General features: G+C 36.8%; 1 protein-coding gene across 4 annotated transcripts in view; it reads left to right on the forward strand.

Annotated features, from left to right (window-relative positions):
- The window catches only part of TDRD9 (tudor domain containing 9), a 100,830-nt gene that overhangs the window by 36,168 nt on the left and 51,677 nt on the right, over positions 1-12,985 (forward strand). For 3 of the 4 annotated variants that reach the window (XR_010989964.1, XR_010989963.1, XM_068160219.1), the window contains 5 exons: positions 3,384-3,493; positions 9,015-9,112; positions 9,633-9,854; positions 10,117-10,239; positions 12,519-12,599. Coding sequence is in view for 1 of the 4 variants with exons in the window: in XM_068160219.1 (XP_068016320.1) it covers positions 3,384-3,493; positions 9,015-9,112; positions 9,633-9,854; positions 10,117-10,239; positions 12,519-12,599 (634 nt within the window). In the remaining 3 variants the exon portion in view is untranslated. Of the gene's footprint in view, positions 1-3,383; positions 3,494-4,150; positions 4,197-9,014; positions 9,113-9,632; positions 9,855-10,116; positions 10,240-12,518; positions 12,600-12,985 lie in introns of those variants that run through there. The other variant, XR_010989965.1, reaches the window with a different exon arrangement.

The raw sequence follows: 12,985 nt of genomic DNA on the forward strand, positions 1-12,985 counted from the left end.
TTAGGGCAGTGTTTTTCTTGTGAACTGTGAAATGAGTGTCCAGAGTTTTATGTTCAACTCCCAGTCCCAGGTGAACAGGGATTTTGTCAGATGCAGCAGAGCATAAATAAGCAAAAGTACATCTATAACAACTTTATAAATGCAGCCATAGAACACTTTGATTTTTCATTTGCTTATCTGTAAGATGGAAGCATTCTTAAATTTATATGGCCTTGAATAGAAGCTTCTACCCTGGAATTAAAGAATAGAAACATACTTGAAAGTGAATAAGAATGCATCTTAATCCTTGGAATTGTTACATACTGGAATATTTTCTGTATACATTCAGATTTGCTGCTCTTACTTATTCCCTGGAAATAAATAAGATCTGTTCAATTAATGTTTTTTATAAACAGACTTGGACTGTGTTCAGTGTATGCTTTGGCATGGTAGTGCATGATACTGAAAAGAGCCAAACAAATTACATCTCACCATTATGGTTAAGATGGACAATTGATTATATTCTATTTTACGACTTAAGTGTATGCAAAGATGCTTTGATAAATATTTCAAATGCAAACACTTTCTGAGTGTACTCTGTTATGATGGCCTTGTTGGCTTACTAGAGGTCATTCTATAGCTTGGAGAAAAGGAAGACCTTTCTGTAGCTGAACTTATTTTAAGAAAGGTGTCCTCACTGCATTTGAAAGCATTTACAAATGCAAGTGTCAGACATTTCGCTTTTAGTAATTTCTGTGACATGGCAGCTGTAATGTATTTTGTTTGACACTGAATTTTCCTTTAAACTTAAATAAAGAATGCTTAAAAAGATTTTTGTCCCAAATGCTCAAAATTATTTTAAGTAATATCATGTATCTAGATCAGTCACACTTCAGAAAAATGTTACAGCATGGTAAAGAATAAGGAAAGCATCCCATAAGATAATGCTAATTCTCCTTTGAACAGAGGCATGCTGTCTTCTACGTTTTGTTTGTATAGAAAGCCTCTTACTGGCCACTCGTCAGTCTCAAAGTTCCCCTGTCTGCTATTACTGAGAGTATTTTTCAAAATAGGTAGGTCTGGAGAAGTGTACACCTTCAGAGGTAGCTGACAAGTTAGGTTTTACAGATGTTAGGACATGATTTTGTGTGGCTTTGTCCATTTAGAATGAACATAGTATCATATGTTTGCAGGTTCAACCACAGAAATCTGGATTGCTTTTGAGAATAAAACATTTTCTTAGTCTTTTTGAAGTGAGATGGAAAGAATTAAAACCAGAACATCTGAAGTTTCCTGTATTTCCTTAAACCACTAACTTTAACTTTTCAGTAACTGTTAGCCAAAAATGCATTCTCCTGCCTCATAAGTTGGTGGAATTCTGAATGTTTCATATATGGCAAACAGATTTTCAACTGCGATGTTGTACAGTATTTGGGGGATCAAAAGACCCAGGGCAGCCTAAAAGTAGATGAGTGCCAAGGCTGGATTCTGGAAAGCCTAATAACATGCTATATAGCAAGACAGGTGTCCTGCAATGTGAGTTTTCACTCTGTCAGACAGAAGAGAAATGGAGAAGAGATAACTGATGCATTAGACACTTCATTAACAGTCCAGAAAAGTCCCTTTATTACTGTTGTCCTTTTCTAGACTGCAGTGGATTTGAGCTTTCTGAATCTTCTCATTTCTCTGCTATCAGCAAATCAGAAAAATGTTCCAGCCCTTTGTGTTTGTCCAGGTATATTTGGAATGATACTTCCTCCTGTTGGCTTATCAAAGACTACTTGCTTGTGTTGTTCTGATGACTTGGGAGAGTGCCAGAGGGCTTTGTAATGATTTTTTTTATACCCCCCCCCATTTGACTTAAAACAACGTTCTGTAAGCTTTTGATTTTATTACAGCAGCAAAGCTCAGCATTTAAAAAACTGAGAAATTATGCAATGAATGTTGTTTGTTCGTTTCATATGACTATGTGCAATTTTCCAGTTGCATATGATTTTCCCCAAGACCAAAGCCTGATTTGATGCATTGAGTGAGCAATGTTCATACTTAATGACTGGCTATTACATATTTCCTTTGTTCATTGTGTAGCCTGAAGTGTATTTACTGAATGCTGTCTGAAGACAGAAAACCTATGTTCTGAAAGAAAATACCTGGATATTCAAACAAAAAAATACTGTATTCTCACAAGTCACTGAAAGCATACTGTCCTTTTTCACCTGCAGCTGTGCAGGCACACGTTGAAAGCATGTACATACTTCTGTGAACCTGTTTTGAAATGCTTAATACTCCATCTCCCAGGAGCATTTAGTTGAATATATCTTATATTACATAAAGCTTTCTTAGCCACTTCAGCTGCAACTTTAATATTGATGCTTCTGCAAGGTCTTTGCAGCAAAGGAGGAAGGTAGTTCTACATTACTCTTTTATCTTCTACTCTCAGTGGAAGTTTTTTATTGAAGTGATTGGTTTGTTACCGCTTAAGGCGGTTAATAGCTCGATTAATACCTGCTCCTGCCTGAAAGTATTTACTGTCATAATCAGGTGGCTTGTTTTCCTGGGGGAAATTGTACTTACTGCATAACTAAGTTTTGTTGTCAGAATGTATGTCTTGTGCACTCGATAAGACTGGTCATATGGAAATGAAGAATTCCTGGTTATACCACTGAAATCTGTTGCATACAGTGTTGCCAAATGGAGATTGTGTGGCCAAGCTTCATTATGTTACTTTCAATTACTGAATGCTTGGCTTTGATACCCTCATTATATTTTGGGGTTTTACTTGTGTTTAATGTACATTCAGTGGAATAATCTGCTCCATCAACAGTCTGACATGATGCGTATGAACTTTTCTGAATTGTACTTTGGATTCAGGCCTATCATGGAGTGTTCCTTCTCCCACCTGTTCCAGAAGTTAATTGCTAAAGTGTTGTAGTCTGCTTCCTGGAAGTTGCTCCCATAGAGATAGTGCAGAGATGGGTGCATCCTGTTGAACTCTGCATTGAGGGAAAATTGCCTTAGCTTTATAACTGAAATATTGTTAAAATTGGATAAGAAGCCACATCTTGGTGATAAATAACTGGTGTTTCCTGTAGAAGGAAATAATGACTGGATGAGTAGTCTCCAGCAGAGCCAAGCTGGCATAAAGATAGTCTTGTCATAGAGGGTGGGTCCTCTGTAGCATCAGGATACTGTCAATTACTCTATGATGAGAGCTGTGTGACAGTGCCATGTTAAAAATCTTATTTTTCAGATCAATTGTTTTTTGAGTTACTTTAGGTTATTATATAGGTCAAGAAATAAACACAGTTGCATTGTGAACTTAATGTATAATGCTCTTATTCCCAGAAATAACCATGAGTTAGATTAGGAAGCATTTATGAATTTGTCATTTCTTTCCCCTTCAGGCTACCTATCACAGAGAGTGTTAGAACTGAATATGCTGAAGAGTGCAGACAAACTGCAGAGACACAAGAGCTTGCTGCTGTTGGAAATGATCAGCATGTCGTCAAACCAGGTTAATGAAAATAACGTGTGTGCACATATGCACACTTTTTTTGTGTGTTCCTGTTATAAACTTGGATAAACCTGTCCTTTTCTTCCCTGTGGTCTTTCCTCCCATCTCCTTCCCTAAACAAACCACAAAGCCCTCCCCTGCATTTCTTGTTTGTTTTTAGTGCTGTATGTGCATTTGCTTGCTTTGTATAAGGCAAAAGTAAATGCCTTATTTTCTGGAAACCACAGTGTGTAATGCTGTTGCATAGATACATGTACATACATCTTGCTTATTGTATTGATAAATGCAGATATGTGATTGAAATGTATCTGCAAGTAAATAACACCACTCCTTGTATTCATGTCTTTCTCCATTCTGTTTTCCTATTTTCTGTCCGTGTTCTTTCTGTGTATAGTTCTTTTGAAATGCCTTTAGAGATAATTTGATTTCACTTCTTTCCTAGGAGCTCTAGTAAAAGCAGTATAAGGCTGACGCACTTGTCAGGAATACTCAGCTTCAAACTCTTGCTGTGCCTCTTAATTTCCAAATCTATTATTGTAGCTCATCTCCCGGGAAAGGGACATTTTGGTGTTTTGTCTGTTCTGTCATTCTCTGTAATACCTGTTGTATCCTTTTGTTTATATGCCAAAATTTGTCAAATTGAGATTTTTTTTCTAGAAATTAATTCAATTATTCTGCAAATTACGTGACCTCTGGAACTTGGGTAAGTGATGAAGCTGTTTGTTTGGCCTGTCATCAGCTGTGAGAGACAGCAGGTGCAGTTGACCTGTCCAGCTGCACATCTGTCCCAACCACAAAATACTGTCTCTTGTTCACTTGACGTAAAATTTGTAGGAGAAGAGGGGAGGTATTGAATAGTGAAAATGGGACAGTAAAAGGGTTGGAAAAAGCTTTTAATATTGTAGTGCAAAAATGTGGTGTTTCATAGTTTTTAATGTGCTTTACTAGCAAATGAAGGACAAATGCAAGTTGACTGAAATACCCTTGGATATTTCTTTAGTGGTACTGATTAATTCAAGGAATTATTGTAGATCATTTAATGTTCTTCATCTATCAAATGAGAGTTTTACCTGAGGTAGGCCAGCAACTTAGTTTAGCAGCACTGGTGGTCTGTTAATTTTGAAAGGAACTGATGCTAGCAATGTTCCTCTTGTAAAGAAACAGGGTTATAACTCAGGCTTCTTAGGCAGTATTTTCACATAGTCATCCCAGTTCTTTATTTTATAAATACATAATGCTTGTCTATGAAATTTATACCTTCTAATATTTATTCTTCCCTTTCCATTGTATCTTAATAACAACACCTTAAATACTTAAATATTAGCTTTTTTCTGTCCTTTCCCCTGCCCCCAGCCCTCCTACTCTTTGTGTTGTGGTCTGTAGTCTCAGTCGATTGAGGAGCTGTTCATGCAGTGTTCATGCCTGCCTTCTCTGGCTATCATTCTACTCTGAGCTGTGAGGATCTCTGATCAGACTGGGTAGTGACAGGACTGCAAGATTCCTACTGCATTCTTGAGACCAAGCTGCTAAATCTAGATGTAGAATAACACAAAAGATTCAGAAAATCCTAATTCCTGCTGGTATTAACTTTGACTTACAGATGCAGGAATACTATGTTAGGACAATATAATAAAGAAGCTCAGTGAGTGAACTTGAGATTTGTAATGTTTATTTTATAGATTGTAAATATATATGTTAATGAGACTGCTGCTCTCAAATGGTAATGTGTTCATCATGCAGATTTCAAGAGCTCTAAACTATTTCTGACTTTCAGTTATATCAGTCTGGAAGGGCATGTTCTATTTAAGAATAAGCACATTGTCATAAGTGATCAAGGATTTATCTAGACTGGGCCCTACCACTCTGGCTGTGTTGAGTACAAATGTAGTCCAGTGATGAGCTGCTCAACATGGAAATGAGAAGCTGATTTGCCCTGAAGGTGTCAGAATTGAAACGCCTTCTGTTGCTTCTTCCTTTCATTCTTTCTGAATTGCTCTTGTAACTGTAGATGCTATCTTCTATATGAATTTTCAGCCTGTTTTAGATCTTGCAGAGTTAGTAAAACTGTTGTGGTGTTTGCTTGTACCTTGATGTTTTATGAAATTGAGTTTGTATTTTGTGCTTTTCAATTTTTTTTGAATCGGTATAAACTTGTATACTGACAGGATACACAGAACTGCCAAATCTGCTTCTCTGATGAGAAAAATCATCTGGGAACTGCATTAAGAATTCTGACTTCTGCATAACATGGTAGAAATGATACTGCTATGAATAGAAAAAGTGATTAAATAAAAGCAGGAGAAAATTCTTTGTCACAACTGTTACTAGTGCATTATCATTTCTTCCCTGCCCCATGAGGCTAGTTTATGAATTGGTACTGGCTGTTTCAGACTCAGAATTACACCTTTGATTCAGTGAGGTCACAGCATGTTGTGCAGCAGGAAACCTTCCAGAGCTATGCCTATAGAACACTTGCCTACTTCAAGCATCCTATGGAAAACAGATAACACCACTACCCCCAAAATCTGGCTATTCTAAACTGTTTACACAAAGAGTTTTAAGTAAACTTCTGAAGTCCTTAATAAATTATCATCATCTTTTTTTCTTTTTTAAGGATGCTTGTATAATTATTTTTATCAAACTTCTATCTTCATTAATTTCACACAATTAAAAGGGTCTCTTCTTGGTATCTTCTGGATCTTAGGTGAAGTAATTGCTTACAGAGAGGAAGCAATTTAAATGTTCCTTCTGGTTAGGTTTCTGACATATAAAAAAAATTAAGTTATAGAGTTCCTTAAATGTTTTGGATTCAAAACACACATACAAGGAAAATTAATCATAGCACAGATCTTCATCTCAAAACATTTTGTATTCAACATATTTGCAAGCTGAGAATTGCAATGGAGAACAGAAGCCTCATGAGCACAGACTAATTACTTGTGGCATTTTCCTAGGAATTTTAATGTCACCTACAGGCATCCCTCAGCAGTCAACACAGGACACAGAAAACTGTTAATCTGTTTTCTCCAGTCTCGAAGGATAATAACATTTTCCAGGGTTTGGATTACACTCTTCAGGGCACAATCAACAGCAGCTCTGTGTACTTTGCATTATGACTGAAGTAGCATGACTTACTCTGAAGTCCTTGTGCTTTGTGAGTCAGTGTAGGAACCTGTTTCCAGTGCCTTTCCTTTCCCATGAACTTGCTTGCTAATGTAATTACTGTGTGTGTTTGTAGCTCAGCAGAATTATCAGTGGCATAGTAAACATCTTGTCTGACTCACCTAACAAGTACTTTCAAGTTCCATTTTAATGGTATACTTAGGGAAGTTATGGATACCCCCTTCTGGGAAGTGTTCAAGGCCAGGTTGGACAGGGCCTTGTGCAACCAGGGCTAGCAGCAGCTGTCCCTGCCCATGGCAGGGGGTTTGGAATTAGATGATCTTGGAGGTCTCTTCCAACCCAAACCATTCTATGAATTTGTTTCTATGTACCAATGTCCAGCTGTACAGTCTTTTCTGCCTGAACTGGTGAATACAAAAATCTGTTCGTGTGTTAAAGGATCTTCTCAGATTCAATTCAGGCAACAGGTACCGTAAGGAATACATCTGCTGTGTGGGCTACAATAACTGAGATATTGGAAAATTGCTCCTTCCTTGGGCAGTAGACTCTTATAGTCATGGCAGTCAACATATCTCCACAGAACTTCAGTAAGAGAAAAGGAAGTGAGCGTGCAAATTCATCATTCCTATAACTGAATTGTCACTTTCTTTTTGCACTGACTGAATAGAGATGTTTATATAAATGGATCGATATTAATGCTTCTTGTATACAGAAATACTTTGCTTGTCATGAAACAGTGTTTGTGGGCAGTTACATGCTTCCTCAGTTTACTATTTTCAGGTTGGACATTTCAGGTCTTGCATTCTCTGTATCATAGAATCATAGAATGGCTTACACTGGAAGGTAATTGTGGTCATTACATGGAAAACCTGGTAGGAGTGGAAGGCTACATTGCTTTATCACCAATGTGCTGGCACCAACGTCTTTTCTTCCAGCACTGGTCAAATCATGCAGACCTACTGATGTCTCAGTAATGACATGTTTGTGCCACAGGGAAGCGAGTCAGCCTTTGCCCAGTGTTGCTGTGACAGAATGCTACATATGAATATTGCTGTGGAATATATTTAGAAACTCATGCAAAAGTATTTTAAAGAACGCAGTAAATATTTTCAAAGAATGCTGTTACCAATTTCTGGTTTGTATGTGTTTAGTAGCACTAAGTAAACCATTGTGATCACCTATAACTTTTGCATTATGCAGAATTGAGGTAAAAGAACCTTTAGTTTTGAAGAGTGGGTTTTAGAGCTTTATGAAACTGTCTTAATGAATTGTCCAGCTCTTGGAGGTTTCGTTAACATGGAAATGCATCCTTTTGATTTCCTTGAGGAAAGGAAAGTTTGAGAGGTTAGAGCGTGTTCAGATACAGTACAGAGACAAAAGAAGCTGTTCTGCTTGCTTCTCCTTCACCGCTGTTTGAGATTGTTAGTAACCTTTCCAAACAAAGGAAGCTCTAACTGTGCAGTCATGTATCTAGACTATGGCCTTTATTTTACAGTAAATACTTCCTTTGCAAATTCTTTCCCACTGCTGTATGTATTTCTCAGGGAAATAGTATGGCATAAAAGTAAAGTCTTAAGTTCTTATTATTTGTATGCAAATAAGTACATTTTACTGTAGTACCTGGTGAAACCCATTTGAAATAGCACTTCCACTTTTGATTTCAGTATAGTTGGGTTTTTCAGCCAAATTGGTAATCAATTTTGCAATGTACAGTTAAAGTCTTTTCCTGGTTTGCTGTTATACACCTGCCTCTACACTTTTTCAGTCTTTTGCTTTTTGTGGTCAAACTGGCAGCAGGCTGCTGAGCAGATATTCCTGGTAGCACTGCAGAGGTTGTCCTGTGTTACCCAGTTGCAATAGTGACTAACTCTTTCCACGAGACTGTAGAGTCTAGTATCACATTGGAAGGTCATCATGATACTTGCCAGACTTGTAATTGCCAAGTGGTAGAAAACTGGTCTTCCCATCAAATTACAGGTTACTTACTTTGTACAATAGACTTTTGAAAGAAACACCCCGTGGATGCTTGAGTACAGCACATTTTTTGAGTATTGTCAAAACTTCTTGGGAATGAGTAGATTTGGCAGTTGTAATGCAAATAGTGGAAAAATACTGTTGCTTAACCAAGAGAATTTGTATCCAGAATTGTATGTGTCCTTGACACTGACAGCAGCTTATATGCAGAAGCAGTGTTTTTCAAAGCTGTTGTCAGTAGAAAAGCAGCTGCACAAACAGAAAATTTCTTCAATCTACTAGTGTTAAAAGGTATTAATTTTATTAATGCTCATGAGTATGTGGCTCAAATTTGAGAAAAAAATTATTTCAAATACTATGATCAGGTTCTTCTGCTGGTCTTTCCCTTTCTGTGTTGAAATAACTTACTTATTTTTATGCCTAGATACTTCATTGTCTCAGTGTGAATCAAGTAATTACACTTCTATGCCAATAACTTGCCCTAAATGTGTGGATATGCCTATAGCCAAACACAGGCAAGAGGTAATTCTGTTGCACTTTTATCTCATTAGGGAACAAGGCTGAAAATCTTGTTTTGTTTTGTGCTTTGTGTGGTTTTGCTTGTTTTGTTTTGGGTGGGTTTTTTAATGTGTGGGTTTTTTTTGTTTGGGTTGGGTTTTTTATTGGTTGGTTTGTTGTTGGTTTTGTTTGGGTTTTTTTTCAGAAGGAAACTTCTGTTCCTGTTTTAAGCATGGTCCAAAACCTGTGTTTATTATGCAAAACCATTGTATAAAAAAAATCTTAGAGGAAGAAACAGTACTTTTATACTTTCTCTTTACAGGTATTTATGTAGAATACGTGAGCAAGTGCATGCCTGTGTTCTTTTCTGTGATGTTGTGATGTGTTTTAGGAGTCCAGTTATCTACAGATGCTTAGGAGATGATGTAGCAGTGTTTAACAGAGGTTTGATATGTGGACTATAAGCTATTGTTATTTCAAATCCATTTGAAATCTGGTTTGAGTTTTCTGCAGACTTATGAGTTTTCTTGAAAAACTGTTTCAGATAGTGTCTCTGATAGAAAGTAATTCAGTTACAATTGTACAAGGAGCAACTGGCAGTGGTAAGAGCACGCAGATTCCACAGTATGTTTTGGATGACTGTATTCAGCGTTCTATCTACTGCAACATCGCTGTTACCCAGCCTCGGAAAATTGGTGCCAGCAGCATTGCCAGGTGGATTAGCAAGGAACGATCCTGGATGCTGGGTGGATTTGTAGGATACCAGGTATAAGAAAATTTTAAATGGTATTTAAAAATATATTAAAGTACTGTATCTTCTTACTTGATGACTTTCAAGTATATCTAGTGTACTGAACAAATGACATCTCTGGGCTTTAGGAACATGTTTGTACAGAAGCTTTTACAGGTCTGAGTGAATAATTTTTGATGGGTTTACATTATATTTTATTTTGGAGTTTTCAGATGCATCTCCCTGTAGTTATATTTAATATGTGTTCCCGTCTATAATATTTTTCTTAATGTATTAGGTAGGTTTGGAGAACGTTTCCACAAAGGATACAAGGTTGTTGTACGTGACAACTGGAGTTCTTCTTCAGAAAATAGTTTTTGCCAGAAGCCTAGCTGAATTCACGCACATTTTCATTGATGAAGTAAGTTGGTGGAAATAAGTTTCAATATCATATTCATAAAAGTTTCTTCTTTGTCTATTATGCTAGGGAAACACAAAGCATCTTTACAAGAAAGATGTGTGTGTGCATTTTTCTAAGTCGTCTAAGCTAAAATTTCTTGAAATAGGCTTCTTTCGGTGATCCTTTAAGGAATAAAATTTAGAGCTGAAGGTTTGGGGAGGGTTTTTAAGACTGCTTAGTTTTTGTGTGTCTCTCAACAGGTTTTGTGAATTACACCATGTGGATTTCAAAAACATGTCTGGCTAGGCTTTACTAGGAGGAAGCAGCTAGTTTTTACTCATATGGCTATTACTGGCCTTAGAAAAGGCTTCATTCTTCAGGGATGTCCTGAAAAATAAAATAGCCTTCAAAAATTACCTGTCTTCTGTCTAAGATTAACAGTCTACTCATGTGGGTTCATTACTGCTGTTACTTCACTAAAAAGTTGAAGAAAGAAGACTTGTAGGTTTTTTTGTAATTTGTGAGGTTTTACATGTTTCTATGCTTGTTTTTGTGATAAGCAGTATTTCAGTGCTGAGCAGATGTGAAAGCATGAATGAAAAAGTTCTTCACAGAAAGAGTGATTGTCCATTGGAATGGGCGGCCCAGGGAGTGGTGGAGTCACCATCACTGGAGGTGTTTAAGAAGAAATGGGATGGGGTACTTGGTGCCATGGTTTAGTTGATTAGGTGGTGTTGGGTGGTAGGTTGGACTCGATCTCAAAGGTCTTTTCCAACCTGTTTATTCTATTCTAAATTACATCTAGGACTTTAAATCTTGGGATGTAGTGACATAGAAGAGGGCTTACAGGATGGGGGTTTTCTGGCTTTTTTTTTTTTAATGCCCTCTTGAAGTGGCACATTGGAAACCTGGAGCATTGAGCAAATAGTGACACTTCTGTACAAAGTAGCTTTAGGACTTCATTCATGCAGATACAAGAACTGAAAGAAAACCTGAACTGTAATGTTTGTCTTAATGGGAATGATCTGAGCACACTCAATATAATAGAATCTTGCAAACTTCAATGTTGTTAAACCAAAGATTAGGAAGTGCAGATTAGAGATAAAACGCAAAAGTTTAGCAGCACAACATGCATACACAAAGTAATGTTAATTTTCTTTGCTTTGAAAAGTTATTCATTAAGTACAAAAATTAAAGTTTTCTGGCTTCTGACACAGGAGAACAGATTTATCCAGAGAATTAAAAAAAAAACCCACAAATTTGTTTGCTTGGGTACTCTAAAATTACAACTGATGGCATCAGGTTGTACAACATTTCAGGAGCTCCTACCTTTCAAGACTGTTTTGCTTCCCCAACCAAAATTCTAGTCCCTCCTGTTTCCCACATGCCATTTCCCATCCCCCCATCCCTACCTCTACCTCACAGAATGTGATCTTGATTCAGTAGCAACCATTTTAACCACTTCTCTGCCACTGTAATCTTACTTTCATCCCTCTTAAGTTACTGCAGACATTTAAGAACATACCTAAACTAATTTAGGTCTGAAGATCATGACTTCTCATGATGAGACCTTAGTGTCAGCCTGAAAACTGCATTAGCTAAATTGTTTTCATAATGGGGCACCACTGAATGTATCTTTGTTATATTAGAAGGTGCATTACAGGTAATGAATGTTGACCTTTGAAGATTAAGATCCAGAAAAAGCTGCTGCATGTGATATATTTAAACTCCAATTCAAGAAAGGAGTATGATCATCATTGATAATGTTTAGAAGAGGTGTTAATTAAACTGCAAGGAGCAGTCAGAAAAGTCAGATGCTGGGATATATAAAGTCTTGGGTGGAGAATAGTACTTTGGAAAGCAGTTATGTATTTTCATCATAGATAGAAGCTATGAATAGGAGACAGCTTCAGTTTACTTAGCTTTTAGACACACCAGCTTAGTCCCTGCCTGGACCACTTGTGATTTTTACCAGTACAGCTGATGTACTCAGCTTCAATATCACTTCAGCTGTTGTCATTAACTCTAGTAGAACTAGTGGCTTGAGCTCATGATTGGTTATCTAGTCATTCCATAATTTTCATGACTTAGAGTGATGTATAATTTCCACAAAGGGTGACATAGTCATGCATATTTAATATGCATAGTCTTAAAAGCTGTGTTTCCTTCTGTGAAAATGCAGAAAATGTTTTGTTGTTCCATGTTATAAAACCACAACATTAAACTGAATAGCAAAGGAAAAGATTGTGAAAAAGAAGAGCATGCATTAATGAAATTGAAATTGTGGATAATGTCTTTAGGTGCATGAGCGTACCGAAGAAATGGATTTCTTGCTCTTAGTGATTCGTAAACTATTGCATACAAATCCACAGTCTGTAAAGGTAAGTTCAAAGTATATTCTGGTACTTTTTTAATGTAAGAATAATTTTTTTATGTGTTTTTGATCTACTAAGAGCATGTTTTAGAGAACTGACCATACATGTGGCATTATTTTTACTAAAATATTACTTGGTTTGCCATTCCTCATAAGCAAGTAAGCTACAGGGCATTCTTTTCCTGGCTGCTATAATGTGTTCTGAGAGATGTTTTTTTCCTCGTGTTAAAACGCATTAGTTTCTAAAGTCTGCTTAGGGCTAAAAAATGTGAGATGGATATTTGACTAGAATTACATACTGTGTATTGAGGGCAGTGCTTATCCTTGGTTAAGCATGACATATTTAGTCATTGTGGTCTCTAAGTAATGAACTCTTGAGTTGTACAAAATTAA

This window comes from Melanerpes formicivorus, unplaced genomic scaffold (assembly GCF_026170545.1).
Source record: "Melanerpes formicivorus ecotype bairdi unplaced genomic scaffold, bMelFor1.0.p_v2 SCAF_48, whole genome shotgun sequence".
Classification (NCBI taxonomy): domain Eukaryota; kingdom Metazoa; phylum Chordata; class Aves; order Piciformes; family Picidae; genus Melanerpes; species Melanerpes formicivorus.